We start from the raw sequence: 19,558 nt of genomic DNA on the forward strand, positions 1-19,558 counted from the left end.
CTGGAAGAAGGGAGATCTAAATCTAGCCTCAGACACTAACTAGCCATAAGACCCCCTCCCCTACCTTGGGCAAGTCACTGTTTGCCTCAATTTCCCCATATGTAAAATAGTGATTAAATCAGAAGTTAACTAGCCACGTGGCTCTCCTCTTGGATAAGTCACCCTGCTGGCCTCAATTACCTCATCTGCTACCTAGTGATAACAGACCTTAACCTGCCATGTGACCCCCTTCTTGAGTAGGTCACTTATCCTGCCTCAATTTCTTCATCTGTAACATGGACATAACAGCACCTACATCCTAGCATTATTGTGAGTACAAAGATACTTGTAAGGTACTTAGGAAAACTTAGTGTTATTAAAATGCTAGACATTATTATTATTATTATTGTTATTGTTAGTGCTGAGAGACGTTAGTCCCTCTAAGGTCACTTCCAAATGTCCATGTTTATTTATTTATTGATTTTTGTTGATTGCAGCTGCCTCCCACATCTCATCTACCGTCAGCCTAGATAAGCATCCCTGAATTAATACGCTTGGCTCCCCTATTAACTGACACATCTATTAAGACAGCGAGAGCAAAAAGAAAAATATCCGAGAACAACAAATCAAAATAGTCATAAACACAGAGCGTGGAGCTGTTGGAGTAGGGGTGGGGAGAGATTGGAGGAGGGGGAGTCCCATTTCAAAGCAAAAGAAAGGCTAAAGAGACAAGCAAGCACATGCTTTTCAAAGATGGTGCAGTATCCGTCCCCTAATCAAAACACCATGATCAGATGCTCATGTTGCACATCCCCAGTTCAACCCTTGCCTTTGGAGGTCACCAATTTGGTAACTTAGGCAGCTGCTAAGTCTGGTCTCAGACCATATGTCTTAGCCCAGAACAAATTCCACTTTCTCTCCGGTGTCATTCCCTTATAAAAGACCCTTTGTTTTAGCCAACAATAACATTCTTTGTAGTTCCCTTTTCAAAACAATGCTCTGACATCCAATTACAATGAGGAACCACTTCCTATGGTTGTTGCATGCAAGAGTCTTCCACATTCAGCCAAAAAGAGAAGAGAAATTACTTTTGGAAGAGTTAAGCTTTGGATACACCAAAGACTTTGTATTTGGCAGAAATTGTTCATATCTAACATCTGAAGGGCCTGGGGGTCACTGTAATTCCCAATTTCCTATGAATCCAATTTGATGATTTTTTGAGCCTGCTGAAATCTTGATTAATCCAAGATTCACCCCCCCCCCCACAGGGTGCTCACCACTTCCATGCTGACCAAATTTTGAGTCACTCTGGCTTTGCTCAAAAGCAGTAGCTGCCCCCCCCCCCCCCCCCCCGCAACCTGGATCTTTTGATTCAGAGCTGATACTGCATCCTTTCTCCCCCAAACAAAGCATCAGAAAAACAAACGAACAAAACAAGCAACCCAAACACCAGAGATAAAAAAAGATCAGAAAGAGCAGGGAATACATTCTTGGAAAGGACTGGTCAGAGAGCATGCACTTCTGGCCACTTTGAGACCGGATGGCTTCAGTCCTAACAATGGAAACAAACTTGGACATTCCACATGGAAACTCACACTGTGACGGTAGAAGGGGTCAACTTTTGTAGGATATTTGTCAAACTGTAAAGGGATCAAAGCAAATACTAGTTATTTTGTGTTTCTGCACTGGCATCCATACCTTCTTTACCTGCCTGTATTTTCTGTTCTTTATCAGTCATAAAATAAAAAAAAACATGAAACTTTTCTGATAGCTCCCATTGTCTACCCCCATGAGACTGGGAGCTCCTTGATAGCAGAGACTGTTTATTTTTCCTTATATCCCCAGTGACCAGCATACCGTTTGGGTGTGTGCTGGTAAATGTTTAACAACTGGCTCCCCTCATTCAAAAAAAGATTTTACCCATTTTTTTTCTGATAGCTCATGTTATCTACACCCAAGAGATTGGGAGCTCCTTGACAGCAGAGACTGTTTATTTTTCCTTATATCCCCAGTGACCAGCACAGTTTGGGTGTGTGCTGGTAAATGTGTAACAACTGGCTCCCCTCCTCCAAAAAAAGATTTTGCCCCTGACACCTTTCAAAGTTTAATTTGCATTAACATTTCCTCCATTGCTTTCTTAAGGCTAGACAATCAACAAAATAATACGAGTCCTAATTTGCAGAGTTAGAAGATTTTCAAAGTCAGAATGTTTCTGCTAAACATTTAACAACCGGCTTTGATGAGTGGTATGAGCAGGCTCCAGTTATATACCCCATATTTAATAAATGCTTGTTGCCCTGATACCAGTTAGTGATCAATTAACAACCAATTAACAACCAAGAGGGGACAGGTAGGCAACAGAAGCAAGTTTTGAGTCAATCCAGTGATTTCCTGTTTACTCTACCCTTCTGCCAGTTAAGAACAGATCAGATTTCCACCCCAGAGAGAATGGAGGCAACTTTTTGGAGAGGTCAGAGGGAGTTTTGCTGAATATCCTGGCTCTTCTCATATTCTCCCCGGTGGAAGAGCTAGAGATTCCATTGCTCCCGGCTCAAGTTAAACTCAAACCCAGCTATTCTGGAAAGGTCTTGTACTTTCTTCTAAACAACCACCAGGAGGATTCTCTCATTCCCTCTAAATAGTATTATCATCCTGGAACTGCCACTAAATCATCTCCCAATGATGTGGAAGATTGCCAAAAATGGGTTCTCAGTAAAAGAAGCCCATGTAAGGAGACCTGAGAAGAATTTCATTTCACCTAGAGAAGTATGGACATGATTGTTAACTAAAAGAAACCTGATTAAACTGGCAAGTGTTTTCTCAGAATGTTGCAGAGTGGGAATTTTCTTCCTGTTTCTAAAACCTGCTAAAGAATAACTGTGAAACTTAATCTTTCCCTTCTTTCGTTCTTTCTTTTTGAAAACATCTAATTCAGTTTTGCAAAGAAAGAAAAAAAAGGCTTGGATAAACAACAAAAGAGTAAATTTGAGTGAAACCCTTTTGTTGCTGACCTGCCACCTTCATGGTCCATGAGAGTCCTCAACTTAATTACATAGCAAGAAGAAGAGGCATTCATTTCAATTAAAGCCGAAATAGGTAGGTTTCTGACTGGCTAGATGAAAATACTCGTTAGTGTTCAGCTCTGCGCTTTTCATCCTTTTCCCTATCATGGCAACACAAACCAAATCAAAGAGGCCAGGCTTGGTCACTTTGAGAAGATGAGATGTCTTATTTGTGCCAACTCATGCCATAAGACTAGACTCTCTTCCTTCCTGTGAAGCATCCTTCCCTTGCCTAGACCATTTTTTGGTACAGTGAAAACTAAAATTAGCTCCCTTCCAGTCTTCTCCAGTTCCCTTAGTCTCCCATAGCTCTTGGGTAGGCCCTGTCATGTGCAGAGATAGTATCTGAAGACTCCCAAATTAAGATAAGCTCTCAAAATTTTAAGGAGCTGAGATCAAGTAGAAGGGAGAGGGGTTTGGAGCAGCCACTGATCAAGACCATTCAGCTCTAGAATAAAGCTTCAAGTTCTAAGCCAAATTGACATAAATCAAATCTCCTCCTCCTCTCCTTAAGAGAAAAGGATTCTGTTTTACTCTGGAAAAAGATGAGAACCAATGATTGCCCATGGAGGCAAATGGATCTCCATACTCTCACTCCTACCCATGCCCAACCGGTCATAACCCCACCCCCACCCAGGCCCATGACCAAGTGAAGAGTAGAATAGAGAATAGAGTCGCGATCTACTTATCCTCACATTTCTGCCTGGGGTACGCACCATGGGCGGTGCTGGCGTCGGCATGATGGCCGTAGGAGGGATGGCGTGGGGGAAGGGGGTGAAGGTATGCTGGTGCGTGTGTTGGTGCGTGTGTTGGTGCTGGTGCTGATGTTGATGAAACTCGGTCCTCAGGTAGGGCGGAGGGCCGAGGGAGGCCCCGCGGTCAGCACTCTGGGAGGCCAGAAACCGTGTATTCAATTCCTGTCGTAGGAGGTCTTGCTCTGGAAAAGAAGAGAAGACCCCATCCCCAGTGAGACAGCAACCCTCTCTAAAGGCAGACTGTATCTGGATAAAAGTTTGCTGATTGGTCACCGGAGTCACCAACAGAGTCACTCTTTCTTAGGAACTATACAAGTACTGAACCTGACTCAGTTTCCTCAGCTGTAAAAATAACATCTCCCTGGCAAGATTGTTATGAGGATCAAAAGAGATAGTATTTGTAAAGTGCTTATTAATAGCACTTACCTTGGTCCCTTTTCTCCCCTCACTTTAAATTGGTCTTACTGGGACAGTGCAGCTGGTTCTTACCCAAAGAGGAAGGCGATTAACACCTCAAAAACATTAGATGGGAAGAAAAAATATCCTGCCAGAAATCTGAATACAATGAGTCAACTTACAGATGAACCGTAGACTGAAGTCTCATGGGGAAAAAACTGTTTCAAGCATGTCTGTGTATCCTTAGCAGTTAAATATGTTCCTATTTCTACTAAGGTGCTGGTTGACTGATGGACTGATGAGCAGATCCAGATGATTTCAGGTTAAATATATGATTTAAACGAACCCGTTTTCTCAACCCATCCCTGAAGGCCTTGGGCTGAAGAAGCTGCCCCTCTGACTAGCTATGTAGCGACAGCCCCATCTGGCTCCTACCTGAATAAGTGCTTCCTCCTGGGTGTCCAGGAACCTGCAGAGTCCCTGATGTCAATGGAGGAGGAGGAGGCAAAGCCGTAGGCGGGGCAAACATATTGGGGTGATGAGAGTGAGCAGGGGGCTGGAGGGTGGGTGTGAAGCTGTGGAGTGGGCTGTGGCTGGGGAGAGAGAGGGGGAAGGGGGAGGCTGAGGGGTGGTGGGCCAGATGAGACTGTGGGGGCTGACTCTTCGCGGGCGTGCTACTTCTGCTGCTGCTGTTGGGGGAAGAAAAGAAGATAAATATTAAAAAAAAGGAAGAAGAAAACCCACAAGCAACTTATTATTATTATTTTTAGGTTTTTGCAAGGCAATGGGGTTAAGTGGCTTGCCCAAGGCCACATGGCTAGGTCATTAGTAAGTGTCTGAGGCCGGATTTGAACTCAGGGCCTGCCTGACTCCAGGGCTGGTGCTCTATCCAAACTTATTATTTTTAAATTAACAACATGGTTGTCAAGCCCTGAAACCATCCCAAAGCCCTACACTTTGTCCTGTGCAATCTACCCACTGGAGCTTAACAAGGAGAAAGACTGAAAGGATTTCTAAATTGTCCAGTGACCAACTCAAAAGGAAAAGAAAGTCAAGAGGTTGTCTATATAAGCCACCCATTCGGTGGTGGTGTGAAAAAATACAGAGACCAGGACCTCATAGACTTGGAGCTTTAGAAGTCTTTAGACGCCATTCATTCCAGTTCCTCATTTTATCAGAGGAAACTTGGGCAAAGGAATGCTGAAAAGACTTTGGGGTTACAGAGTCGAGATTTGATTTCAAAACAAGTCTTTTCACTGCTTCTTGGGACCTCTCCAATGAAAGAGGACCTATTGGAAGGGAGAAGTAGCAAAAAGGACATGAAGATGCTCTGCAAAAAAAATCACACATGCATACACACACACACACACACACACACACACACACACATTCATACCTGGTGTGATAATTATGACCTCTTGAATAATCAGGAATATGCTGGGTTCCTTCCTATGAAAACTCTCAGAATCAACTCCCGCTGACTTTCTACTCCCCTTCCCTTTGTGATTTTATTAAAAAAAAAAATACACATACCCACAGAACCCTTTCTTTTATAATTCAACAAATGTAGGACTGAGCAGAAAAAGGGCTTTTGATGATACTTCTCTTCCCCCATCCCCTCTTGTTAATACCCACCACAGAAAATGTAATCATCATTTAAAAAACAATAAAAATAAAATTCAGCCCTCTAAAGACAACATTCAGAAGTCAGATATTTTCAAGCGTGTACAATTAGGTATCATGGGTCAGTGGGAAGGACACTGTCTTGGATCAAAAAAGACCAGAGTTCAAATGTCACCTTTGATACTTATTATCTGTGTGACCTTGAGTAAGTCACTTAACTTCTTTGGGCCTCAGCTTCCTCTTCAAGAAAGAGGGAAAGGGAAGGAGAGAAAGATAGAAAGAGAAAAGAGGAAGAGAGGAAAGAAAGGAAAGAAAGGAAGGAATGGAGGAAGAAAGGGAGAAAGGAAAGAAGAAAAGAAGGAAGGAAAGGAGGAAGAGAGGAAGAAAAAAATAAGAAACAAAGGAAGAAAGGGAGGAAGGAGGGAAGAAAGAGAAGGAAGAAGGGAGGAAGGAAGAAAGGGTTAGATATGATGTCTGAAGTCCTTCCAGCTCAAGAGCTAGGTTCCCCTGTCACATAATTTCCCGCAAAATCAGTGAGATGGACCAAAAGGTGTCTAAAGTCATTTTCAACTTAAACTATAGCTCACATGCCCCTGAAAGGATGAAACCCTCCCACACTTCCAATTCTTTCTTCAAAAGTCCTCTCTTCTGTCTACATAGACTAGGTGTTAATTTAATAAATTTGTATTGTATGGAATTATGGCAGAGGCTTCCTTTATTTTTTTTTAGCAAGGCAATGGGGTTAAGTGACTTGCCCAAGGCCACACAGCTAGGTAATTATCAAGTATCTGAGGCCAGATTTCAACTCAGGTCCTCCTGATTCCAGGGTCAGACTCTATCCACTGTGCACCTAGCTGCCCAGCTTCCTTTATTGTTACAACCACTGTTTTATTCCTTCATTCTTCTCTTAGGTGTCCTTTCCCTGCCCCTTTCTCCCCCACAAAAGGATGACTTGTCCCTCATTCTTAGTTCCAGAAATACCCTCTCTGTCCCATGGAGTCCTACCCAGTCCTGGCCCCACTCTGACTTCTGACTCTCTGTGACTCTTCTTCATGGAAATGCCAAGCTCCTTCCCATGAACAACAGTTCCCATCACTCTGGGCCTCCCCAAATCCTCTCCCAAAGAAGAGTGCCTGATCCAGTCCAGCTCCCAGGCTCACCTCAAGCTGTTGAGGCTGAGGCTGCTGCTATTATAAGCAGATAACGGCTGGGAGAGGTTCTGATTGGAGGGGTGCGGCTGCGCCGAGGGGAGGCTTTGGTGAACAGTCTGGGTGGGCGACTGTGGCCTGGCTGGCCGCTGTACTTGAGGCTGGGGGGGAGGCTGCAGAGGGGCTTCTGGAGGGGCCTGTGGCGGCTGAGGAGCCTGAGGTGGCGGTGGAGGAAGGACTTCCGTGCGTTGAAGCAGGACAGGGCCCGGGCCCGGGGATGGTGCCTGCAGCTGCGGCTCCGGCTGAGCCGTCTGAGGACAGGGGTCTTTAGGCACCACGGGCTCAAAGATGGACTCCTTGCAACTGTCCTGACTCTTCTCCTGGCTCCGTTCTAATCCCGATATCTTCGGGACAACGGGCCCTGCATCCTGGGTATCATTTTCGGTTAGCGTGCCAACGCCTAACTCTGAATCTGTGATGGAGGAAGAAAAAAAGAGATAAAGCCATGAGCAATGACTTGTAAGTACAGAAGAGAGGGAGCAGGGGGAAACTCTCACCCAGTTCCCCCCACCACTACATCCCAAACAAACTCCAAGCCCCAATCACTTAATGCAAGCATTCCCTGTGGCTTGTCTGGTTCTGGGGTGTGTCAACTTTGATTTTCTGATCTGAAGGTCAATGGCTTGAAGATGGGAAAAGATGTCACAACAGCCCCCAACACTCAAGCAGAAATGCTTCGGGGGGGGGGGGGGCTGGGAGGAGTGGCATGGGAGACAAGCCAGAAAGCATCGAAGAGCTGGAAAGTGACCTGGGCGTCCAGGCGACACAAAGATGAATGTTTTCCTTGATCTCGACAAAGTCCGTAAAAGTGCAAAATTAAAACAATAGCCAAAGACTTGATTTTTTTCCCCCTTTTAAAACAAATATACAGTCCCTGTGTACATAAAAGGGAAGTGCTAACAATGCCAAATGCAGCAAATATGACTTAACAACACACAGATGTTCTCCTTGGCCTTGTGCATTTTTTGCCGGTGAGACAGAACTGACATTTGGGGAAATAAATTTCACCCAGCCATTACTGCTCCAGTAAGAAAGCCAGGCATCCCGGCCCAAAGAAATAGATCCCAGGCGTGTTTGGGATCAAAGCTGGAATGACTCTCCAAACAGGAATTTAAATTGAGCTCCCTTCAACTGGGATTCTGCTGGCCATGCTGGGAGGGAAAGAGGTCCTCCCCCCCAAGTCTGGGCTTTGTCTCAAAGTCCTATTTAGCAAGGGCTTAAAAAAAAATGGCATGTATTGGGGACGGGGTGGTATAAGATCTCTTCAAAGACTCTCACTCTTCAGCATCCTTGTCAAAATGAATCCTTTTGCGACTTGTCAAGTAGAGATTTCATGCAAGACTCAAGCCCAAGCACCAGAATATTAGGGACAGAGTTAAGAAATGGTACAAATAAATCATATGACCATGAGGGTGGGGGGTGGTGGGAGAACACACACACACACACACACACACACACACACACACACACAGTGGGGGAGTGAGGAGAGAGGAGGTAGGGAAGAAGAGAGAGAAAGGAAGAAAGAGAGGAAGAGAGAAAGAGAGAAAGAGGGAGGGAGAGGACTAGAGAGACACAGAATGGGAAAAAGGGGGGAACAAGACTCTCTCCATCTTACTATGAGAAGGAAGACATCTTTAGAGCAGAAAATTTAGGTTGGAAAATGGACACAAGACAGACACAGAATGGGAAAAAGGGGGGAACAAGACTCTCTCCATCTTACTATGAGAAGGAAGACATCTTTAGAGCAGAAAATTTAGGTTGGAAAATGGACCTCTTGCCTCTTCCCCTCCGTATTCCTCTCATTATAGTCCAGCAGTTTAATACATAAACATTGAGAAAAAAAATCTGTATGTCCATAGCCAAGCTGGCAGACCCATCCAAATAAATCTTTGGCCAGCACAAACACTCAGTGGTCTGTAAAAAAGCTCTAGGCTAGAGCCAATCCTCAATGGGACCCAATTCCCTCCACCCCTATCAGCCTGACATCTTCACCATCTGTCCCTCTTTCAATCACTCTGCCTTCCCAGACTGAGTTCCCTCTGCTCAACATAAGAACACTTTGAGGTTCTCTGATTAGTAAAGACTCCCACAGGAGTCTTTTGGGGAGACTCCCCCCCCCAAAAAGAGGAAAGGAGGCCAAAAGGTAGGGAGAAGGAAAATCTGTCCCTGGACCTCATTTTCCTTGTCTGTAGGGCAAAAATCATGTTTCTAAATGCATAAAGACAGAGGATTATAAAGGAAAGTCTTTATATTAAGTAAAGATGTACTATTTTCTCCTTATCCAAGTTTATAAACCCCTCTGAAATTCAACTCAGATCCAGGAACCCAGGAAGCCAAGTTAAGAACCTGTGATTTACAGCATTGTCAGTATAGCTGTGAGTGTAAATTATTCAATCCAATTTCCTGAGCTTTCCCCACAGAATATCTTCTGTACCATCAGAGACTACACTGGGGACAACCTCATATCTACTTTTATTGAAAACATGAGCATTCCTCCTTTGGAGAAAGGATGGGAGTATTCTCCTCCCATATATCCCTAAGTGGATTGACCTGAAACTCCAAAGGAAACAAGATCCAGGCTCTGCCCCAAGTTAGAAGCCTCAGTTCTGATCCACCCTAGCAAGGGACTTGCTGATCAGATAATACCCCTTGGTCCCAATGGATGACACAGAGTTTCATCTGAGAACACACAGAGGAAATGTGAAGAAAGAAAATAGAGGGGATTGCTCCTTAGACAAAGGAGGCTCTCGAGACACAGTTATTGGACAGAAGGAAAAGCCATCTCCCATTCCCTTTTTAAAACAAGTTCACTCTTTTGGGCAGTTCTTCCTTCCCTGACCCTGCTACCTTTTCCTGTTCCCTGAGATGCTCAGGGTGTATGCACTCTTTGGGAGAACCACTCTTTAAGAGCCAGAGAGGCACGGGAGAAGGAATTTTGAAATCAAGGTCTACAATGTCTCAGTTTGTTTCCTACTCTCTGAGCTCATCACTTCCAGCTCTCCCTCTAGGACTCAGTTTCCTTTTCGATAAAACAGAAGAGTTTTGATTACAAAATTTCTATGGTCCCTTTCTAGCTAAAACAGTATAATCCTCAGGCAAACCAGCTAGTAATAATGATAGTTAATAATACAATAAAATAAAAAAGCAAATAGTAATTAATAATCGCCAATGCCCTTCATAATAGCAATTTTAGATGTTTACAAAAGGTTTACAGACATTATCTCATCTGAACCTCTGACAATTCAGAATAGATATTATCATCATTTTTTTTTTTTGGAAAGGAGAAAAATGAGTTTGGAAAAGTTAAGCATCTGGTCCAAGATCACAGACCTAGGGATAGCGACAGAGTATAAACACAGGATATCCAACTTCAAAGTCCAGTAATTTTAATCCCTTTCCTGCTACCTCCACTTTAATGATAAATATTAATTATAACTAACAATTATATATACAGAGCCTACTAAGTGCTAGACAGTACGGCAAGCATTTCACAATTATTTTCTCATTGGATCCTTACAACTATCCTGAGAGATGGATGTTATTATCATTCCCATTTTACAGAAGAGGAAACTAAGAGTTTCCCATGATTGTGAATTGCACATGGTTGCACAGCTAGGAAGTATCTAAGGCTGAATCTGAACTCAGGTTGTCCTGACTCTAAATTGGAATTCTTTCCAGTGCGGCATAAACTTAGCTGCTTGGGCAGCCAGGTGGCACAGTGGATAGAGCACCAGTCCTGGAGTCAGGAGAACTTGAGTTCAAATATGATCTCCAGCACTTAATAATGACTTAGCTGTGTGACCTAGGGCAAGTCACTTAAACCCATTGCCTTGCGAAATCAAAAAATATAAAAAAAATAAATAAACTCAGTTGCCTCTCCACAAAGGACTACACAGGGAGAGAAACTGCCTGCAGATGAAATGGTGGATCCATTTATCTCCAAAGAGATGGGAGAAGACAAAAGCTATGTTCAAGAATCAGGGTCTCTAGACAAACTTCCCTGTATCGGTTACAGGGTTCACTTCAGTGTCTTGGCTGATCCAAGAGACCTTTTCAATAACAAGGATCTCTTATCAACTCCTGTGGATAGATTTTGTGGAAAAGAATTCAAATCAATCGAACAATCATTTCGGCATCTATCACATAAGTTATAGGAACCAGTAATACCTGTACAAAGTAGGAATTCAATCCCTGCCCTCAAGAAACTTACACTTTATTTAGGTATGCCATGTAAATGAACTTTGCCCATCCTCTGAATATGAAAGTACTCTGAGGTTCCTTAGGAAAAGCAACATTTTAGTCCTTTCGTACAGTTAATTTTAAAATCATTCATTCCCTCCACAAAAACATTCTCAAGGATGTGGGTGACTTGTGTTCACTATAAGCTTACAATCCATGAAAATGCTCAACATAAAAATGCTTCTTAATAGCAACACAGGAAAAATACAGCTGAGAAAATTAAAATACACATGGGTCATATTGATGGCAGTATTTTCTATGTAGATTTTATAGGATTGCTGATACCATTCTGGTTCATACTATAATTTCTAAATGATACTACTTCTTTCCCATTTTCTTTGATAAAAAGCTCAGGATTCTTAAAATACTGTATTCATTTTTTCAAAAAGCATACAAAATGGGTTTTTCTTATTATTATTGCTTAATCTTTCAGAAATGCTTTTAGAAAAGCACATGCCAAGAAAGTAGTTCCAAGTCTTCTGAAGCTGTATGTGCTGAGGAATGCAAACTCCCTGAGGTCAGGGACTCAGATCACCAGTATCTCACTATCTATCTCACCAGTTCAGTGCCTCTTCTGATCAGAACTCTTTACCCCCACAAAAGTTAATCCACTCAGTAGAGATACTACCTTCCCGTTCCCTGCCCCAGAGATGCCTTGATTGGAGGATGATTGAAAATTCAACTCAACTCAACTCTGGCTAGTCCCGTATGATGCTTCACATTCCAGTTCCCATGAACATAGCATCAAGAACTACCCTGGAAAGGCATTTTGCCAAATGTCCAGCTGATCTATACAAACAACTGTCCATCCTTTTCTAGTTTCTGCTATAGGCACAATAATCAAATCCATGCCATCAATGCTAAAGGAAAGGGTGTTATTATCTAGAATATTGTGGCCGTAAAAACCATTCTATACAATAAGGATCCCTGTGGGCTGCATATTGATTTCAGCTTTAAATGTAATGTTATTTGTGTTTTATTGTATTTTTATTTATTTTACTCAATATTTTCCAAACCCATTTTAATCTGGTTTGACCAACACTTGGGCATTGTGGGATGCCAGATCGACTGTGTTAGACACATTCAGTCTGGATAAAAACTTCCTTCTCTGCCCACCATTCCTTATGATAATATTCCCCTGTTAAAATCTAAGAGCAATGGGGCCACTAGGTGGTGGAGTGGATAAAGCACTGGCCTAGGAGTCAGGAGTACCTGAGCTCACATCCGGACTCAGACACTTAATAATTACCTAGCTGTGTGGCCTTGGGCAAGCCACTTAACCCCATTTGCCTTGCAAAAAAACAAACAAAAAAACAAAAAAAACCCAACCTAAAAAAAATCTAAGAGCAGGGATTGTATCTCTGGTATTCTTATCTCTTGTCCTAAGCACAACAGTAGATACCTACTTAATAAACTCTTAATGGATGAGTTTCCTAGGTCAAAAAGTGTTACTATTACAACATTACAAATGACAGGTTTAGGGTAGACATTTGAGTACCAAACTCTTCAACCTTAGAAAGGGCACAAGGAAGGTCCCCTCACTGGTCTTAGTAATTTCTACTAAGCCTATACACACTACTTTCTTTTTGTCCCACAGAGTGTTGAGATTGGCTTCCAAATCATCCATTATTTTAATCCTTTCTATCAGCAGAACTAGGTCCATTGATCAAACAAAACTCACCCATTAACACGTGCAGGGAGTGAGGTAATCGACAAGTGCTGTGTTTTATCGGTTTTGTTGACAATACATGTTTCAGGAGGGCTGGCTTGGCTATTGTGGAGTTTTGGCTGTAAATAATACTTTGAAAGGTACCCAAGGACAGACTCTTCTTTGTATCTTCCATACCTAAAGCATCCATTACACTGTCTTCCTCACCTGTATTCTAGATTCTATGGCCACCGTTGTATATTTGCTGGTACTCTACATTGGTGGCTTGAAACTCCAATTATGATGGCTCCCTAAATTGTGATACCAGGACATTAATTAAGGTGGAATAGGTCCCAAGCTTAGTCCCTAATTTTTGACAGACTGCCCTTAAATCAATCAAATAATCTATAATCAACCAAGAAGCCCTTATAAGATACTGAGAATGCAATGATAAAAATGAAATAACGGAACACTTACATTCCTCCTTATTCTAAGTACCTTATTCTAGTCAACCAGGAATTCTTACCTTTTTTCTGTGTCATGGACCCCCTCCTTGCTGGCATTCTAATGAAGCCTACAGACCCTTTCTCAAAATAATGTTTGTAAATAACAGAAGGAAAATGCTGAATTTCAGTTAGAGGTTCATGAGAATCAAGATGTAATATTTTCCCCTAACCAAATTAAAATCTATCTGAGGACCCTCAGTGAAAAGGCCCAGCTCTAAGTCCTACTACAAATGTTTCCCCACAATGAGAAGACCTATGATTTGATCCCCAACACTATGTTCCAACTAACTGGGGTTTGTTTGCTTGGGTCAAAGAATGCCAACAGACCATGCCCAGAAAGAATCCTGTCCTGGAATCAAAGGTTCTGGGGGACAAATGCCACCTGTCATGGTTATAAGCTGTGTGGCCTTAGGCAGACGGCTTAGCTTTCCTGAAACTCAGGGGATCAGAAGAGAAAATCCCTTCTAGCTCGAGGCAATGATATAGTACTACAATGGATAGGACTCAGAAACACTCATCATCTTCCAGAGTTCAGATCTGATCTCATACACTTACTAACTGTATGACTCTAGGCAAGTCACTGCAACCTGCTTGCCTCAGTTTCCTTCTCTGTAAAATGAGACAGATAATCGTGAAGGTTCCCTTCCAATGCTAAATTCTAGGATCTTATGACTACGATATTAAAAATATAATTCTTTGTGACTCTAGTCCCCAATAAGAGTCCTCTATTCAGTAGGGGCTCTAGTAATATTCTCTAAATGGAACAGAATGGTTTTGGCACTCCTTGGAAGGCTTTAGTGGGTTAGACCTAGTAAGGATTTCTCTGGGCTGATGTACTTTATGAGCACATCAATACAAGATTTTCTCAAAAAGCCAGGTTAGGACAAAGCACACTAATCTCCAATGTATTTCCACTTCCTTCTTTGCGGAGTTTGACAGATAATTTGTCTTAGAGTGTGCTTCCTCCCAAATAGAAACGACACCTATTATTGTTTACTCCTTTTGAATCTTTCAAAGGAGGGAGCCAGCTGGGGCAGTAGGGAAAGTGAGAAATCAAAAATGACGGGTGCATTGAATGGATTTAGTTCCAAATTTTCAATGTCACCTTGTAGACAAGTATATGAATAGGGAAATAATATAACAAGTGTTAGAACACATGACAAATGCGTATGGGTTTCATTCAGGCAGCAGAGTGTACAGATGGAGAACTGTTAGATTTGAAAGCAGGGCTTTGCAATGTGGAACTGCTGTCTAGCCTTAGAAATCTACCTCAGTTTCCCTAAATGTAAAAATGGGATTTGTGTTGGCTTGTTCTCTTCTCATCATGTAAGACCACCCAATTAGGCAACTTTTCTGATGAGGACATTTTTGTCCTCTGATAGGTCAGACTAGCAATCTAATTGTACTTTGAGGTCTTAGAAAATTTGAGAGGGGGAGGGTCGTTAAGAGGTGACTTATCCAAGGTCACCCAGGCAGTATGTGAAACCAGGTCAGAAAGCCTCAGCTGCTTTTCAGAGATAGTCAGAAAATAATGGTCACCCTATGGGGAAAAATATCAGCTTCTGGAAATGCTATGCAAACACGAGTCATTATTATTTTACAGAACAATAAACTAAACAAATCATCTACAGATTATTATTTTAAAACTAGTATCTCCAAGGGCATTTGTAACACTAATTCGGTCCCTTTAAAGGGAAGCATGGAAATGTGAATATGCTGAAAGAGTTATTATTAATCTTCACTGGGAAACAAAGTTCTTCAGATTTATGACTTCATTAAAAAAACAAACACACACTCTGGGCAAGTCTTTTCACCTCAGTCTGCCTGAGGCTTCTCACCTGCAAAATGGATTGGACTAGCTCTCAGGATTCTACCTTTGGGATCTTGGGCAGTTGGTTCTCTTCACCTTCTGGCTGTGCTATCATCTCTACTATCCTTAAGACCCTGGGGACACTCTAATATCTATAATCAACCACACAACATTGGCAATCGTTTTCTAATGAGCCAACAAGCCTTAGTGATGGCTGTATCTGTCAAAGAAGAGGTCCCTTACAGATAAGGAGACAGCTTCATCCCCCATAAGAGAGGCAGAAAAATGAACCTATAGAGAATTAGTGCTAATAAAAAGACAACTTCAGCTCTTTGATTCATTTACCCTTGAAATTTCAGAATTAGGGCTCCTGGAAATAGTCCACAGTGAAAAAAGAGAGAACACTCACTGGCCTCTCCCCTTCCACCTATTCAGTGGAGCCTAGAATGGTGGATATTAATGTTCTCCCTGACTTGGCAAAATTCTTCACAAGGAGGACAGATAAGTTATGATGAGTTAAAGTGATGATTAGACTTCCCTTGGTCCCTCTGAGGTTCCTAATTCAAGCTAAATGGGAATGCAGGATCACATAATAATGGGGGGGGGGTGAGGAAAATCATAAAGTTTGAGCATCCAGGGGGCTGGAGACTTAATAATTGGCTTGCCCCTCCACCCCAAAATTTAACACTAGACTAGAGATGACAGAAATTTCAAACACAAGCACAAACATATGACTGGTGGCAACACCCCCACATTTATCCAATTTCAGGCCCTGGGTGGTGAGTTTGTATTGATGCCATTTTGCAGATGACTCTTGCTTGTTCTTCTAAGAGATGGAGCCATAAGAAGCCACCACTCACAAGGGAGGCAGATGAAAGAACTGCATCTTGGCTCTAAAGAGGCAAAGGATCTTGGAGGTCAATCTAGCCCAACCTCGTTTTCCAGATGGGGAAACTTGAGGAAGAACAACATGCTCATGGTCATTTTTATGTAATTTTTATGCCTCCAAAAAAAGGCCATAAAGGCTTTTTTTTGTTCATATTTCCTCTATATACAAAGAGAGAGAGAGCAGATTTAAGCAAAGAACAAAATATTACAAAAGGGTTCAGATCTCACATAAAAAATGACAAATACTATGACCAAGCAAGGACAAATGAGTGGCAGAGTGGTTGAAGGGCCTTTCAGGTATTGAGTCGGGCCTTAGACATTTATTAGATATATGACTCTGGCCAAGTCACTTAACCCTGTTTACCTCAGTTTCCTCAACTGTAAAACAAATTGGAAAAGAAAATGTCAAACCACTCCAGGGTCTCTGCCAAGAAAACCCCAAATGGAGTGAGTCACAAAGAGTCAAACATGACTAAAAAAATTACAAAATTACAGCAAAAATGACTACGCTGTGTTTCACTGATGTTTCAGGGCTTTTAGAGGCAGATTTTAAAGCCATTAGCAACTCCTCCTCCTCTCCTTCCTCCACACATCTTCCCTCCAGTCTCTTCATCTACATTGTTCCTCTCAATAAGGTCTGCAGGGAAGCAAAGACATGTGTTTAAGGTCAGCTTCTTAAAATATTATTAGATTCCCCGGCTTCCTTCAAGACTCAGATCAAAGCTACCTTCAGCGGGAGGTCTTTCTCAGGCTTCCTACCATCTCCAGCTGCTACTATCTCCAAGCTGACAAGTATATGCATGTATCTAGGCATGTATGTATTGTGAATGTGTGTTATCATGTATGTATATGTCATTTGCTCCCATTAGAACATAAGCCTTGAAGGCAGGAGTTGTTTTTTGCCTTTTCTTTATATTCTGGATACTTAGCACAATTAATTAATTCTTCCTGAGGAATAAATCAATTAGATATCAGTGCAAGGATGAGTCACTTAGGGGTAGAAGCTGCTAAATTTGGAACCAGAAAGAGGTGGCTAGGTTCAAATTCTACTTAAGACCACAGCTATGTGACTTTGGGCGAGTCACTTATTAATCTCTATGGACCTCAGTTTTCCTCAGCTGTGAAATGGGGACCTTTATTATGATAAGTTAAAGTGATGGTTAGACTGCCCTGGGTCCCTCTGAGGTTCCCTAACTCAATCCATAGACAATAACAAAGCTAAATGGGAAATCTGAATCACATGGGGGATGGATAATCATAAAGTATGAGCAAGATCCCTTGTAAAACCACTTCCCTTCCCTGGACTCAGTTTCCCTATCTGTGAAATTAGGGGATGGACTAGATGGCTTCTTAGGTTCCTCTCATAATCTATGAATCTAAGAAGGATCATACTTTGAGGATCTTAACACACTGTTTAAAATGGTCTGTGGCTCTGATTTCTTTACCTCCAGAACCCTGATTTTGCTAAGCTTCCTCTTCCAGCACACACACACACACACACACACACACACACACACACACACACCTCTCTCCCTGCTCTTCCTCCTCCACCTCCATCCCCCTCCTTTTCTTTAAGCCATTAAACAGAGCCTAGTTTGTTCCATTAGCAGATTCAATTACTTGAACGAATGGAAGGATGACATTCAGCCTTGCAACTCTTCTTCTCGGTCACTGAAACTGTACAAATAAATTGAGGAAAACCCACTGTTTGTTCAAGGCAAATTAATTTTCAAACACTGAGGGAGTGGGGGAGCAGGGGGGATGATGGGTGCTTGGCAGGCTCCGAGAGATTCCATTTCGTGCTTGTCATTTGGTGTAAACATTAATTACCATCTGGGAGGCTGCACTGGGGGCTGGATTCTATTGCACAAACCTCAGAGGGGCTGCAGGGTTCCTAAGAAGCAAACTCCTAAACAGGGCAAATCACTACTGGTTCTTGTTTGCTTTTTTCCCCAGCTTACCCATGGCACACTGGGCTAGAAGCAGCAGAATCTTGGCTCTGAAAACACATCAAGCCAGCCAACATTGGAAATCCTAGTCTCCATGTCACTTCAGTACTAACCGTTTGCTCTCCAAAAAATGAAAGCGAAACCCAACTATCCACCACCCTTTGCATCTGGAGAGCTTTCAAAATCTCCCAAAGTAATACATAACCCCAAAACATACCTCCTTTTAAAGGAAAAGGGCATGAGAGTATGGTACTATTTAGTAGGAGATTAAGAGATGTTTGTTTGATAGTCTATCTTCTAGTATTGGAAGGATCCATCCCTTCTACCATTTTCATCAGCTCCCCATGTATCTTACAAATCATGCCATGTCCTACCTCTACTCCCTTCTATTGCCTGCTTTAGGATGATGTGTTGGGAAAGAGCAATGGTTGGGAGCCAGAGATCTGGAACTGGAAGGTTCTGAGGATCTCTGGTCCACACTCCTCATTTTTATGGAGGAGGAAACAGAGGTCCCAGGTAAGATCCCACCTCCTACAAGAAGCTTTTCCAGACTTTCTTAACTCTAATGCCTTCCCTCTGTAAAGTTTTCCTTTATAGAGTCTGTTTGTACATAGTGATTTCCAATTGCCTTCCCACTAGAGTGAAGGCTCCTTGAGAAATGGTTTCTAAACAGTCTCAGTATAATAAACTTCTGGAGGGCAGGGAGTATTACATTTTTTCCCCTTAGTGTCTCCAAAGCTTAGCACATGTCCACTCTAATAGAATCTTTTTAAAGGCAAAGATTTTTTTATATTATTATATTTGTATCCCAGAACCTAGCACGATAAACACCAGTTGAAAGAAAAATTAATTGTTGCTTGGAAGAGGGGTCTTGTTCAGTTTGACAACAAAGTGAGACTTGCAAATGGGGAAATTTAGATTGGAGAAAAGAACAATTTCCAAAAGAGCTGTCCAGCTGTCCCAAAGAGGAATGGAATGTCTTAGTATGTAGGGAAAATGGGTTCAGACCTCAATGAAGGTTTTCATAGCAAAGGCTAAATGTTTCTTTACTTGCTTGATATATTTTGGAAGGAGAATCCATTTTAAGTTCAGGCTAGACTAGATGACCTGTGAAATTCTGGGATGGAGTCCATTTAATTTCCCCAATATAGGACATTTAGTTATAGCTTCTCCTCCTGCTCAGTCCAGTCTAATTTTCAAACCTCCCCCCTTAAGGTGAACCTAGAAGATGGGGGTTCTTGACAACAAGACAACTTGGTCTTTATCATTACAAATTCCGCTTGATTTTTGATATGAGCAGTAGCAACTAGCCTTACAATACATTCTTATTTGATTTAGACACTTACAGATCTCATCCTTCTTTTTTGGTCGGGAACAAACCTTGCCTGCTCCCATAGGTTTTGGTCTTTCCAGTTTTCTTCTTCTTGGCTCCCCATTTGCCACAATGCCATACCCCCCACTGGTCTTGTCCTATGGTGATGGCTCATGAACACAT

General features: G+C 42.2%; 1 protein-coding gene across 5 annotated transcripts in view; it reads right to left on the reverse strand.

The window, feature by feature from the left end:
• Positions 1–19,558, reverse strand: part of AUTS2 (activator of transcription and developmental regulator AUTS2) — a 1,198,592-nt gene that overhangs the window by 37,842 nt on the left and 1,141,192 nt on the right. For 2 of the 5 annotated variants that reach the window (XM_074189338.1, XM_074189334.1), the window contains 4 exons: positions 6,976–7,435; positions 4,628–4,881; positions 3,737–3,978; positions 1,575–1,619 (listed from right to left, as the gene is read on the reverse strand). In XM_074189338.1, the coding sequence (XP_074045439.1) occupies positions 1,575–1,619; positions 3,737–3,978; positions 4,628–4,881; positions 6,976–7,435 (1,001 nt within the window). The remainder of the gene's footprint in view (positions 1–1,574; positions 1,620–3,736; positions 3,979–4,627; positions 4,882–6,975; positions 7,436–19,558) is intronic. The other 3 variants (XM_074189335.1, XM_074189337.1, XM_074189336.1) reach the window with 3 other exon arrangements.

Source organism: Macrotis lagotis, chromosome 5 (genome assembly GCF_037893015.1).
Source record: "Macrotis lagotis isolate mMagLag1 chromosome 5, bilby.v1.9.chrom.fasta, whole genome shotgun sequence".
In the NCBI taxonomy this organism is placed as follows: Eukaryota; Metazoa; Chordata; class Mammalia; order Peramelemorphia; family Peramelidae; genus Macrotis; species Macrotis lagotis.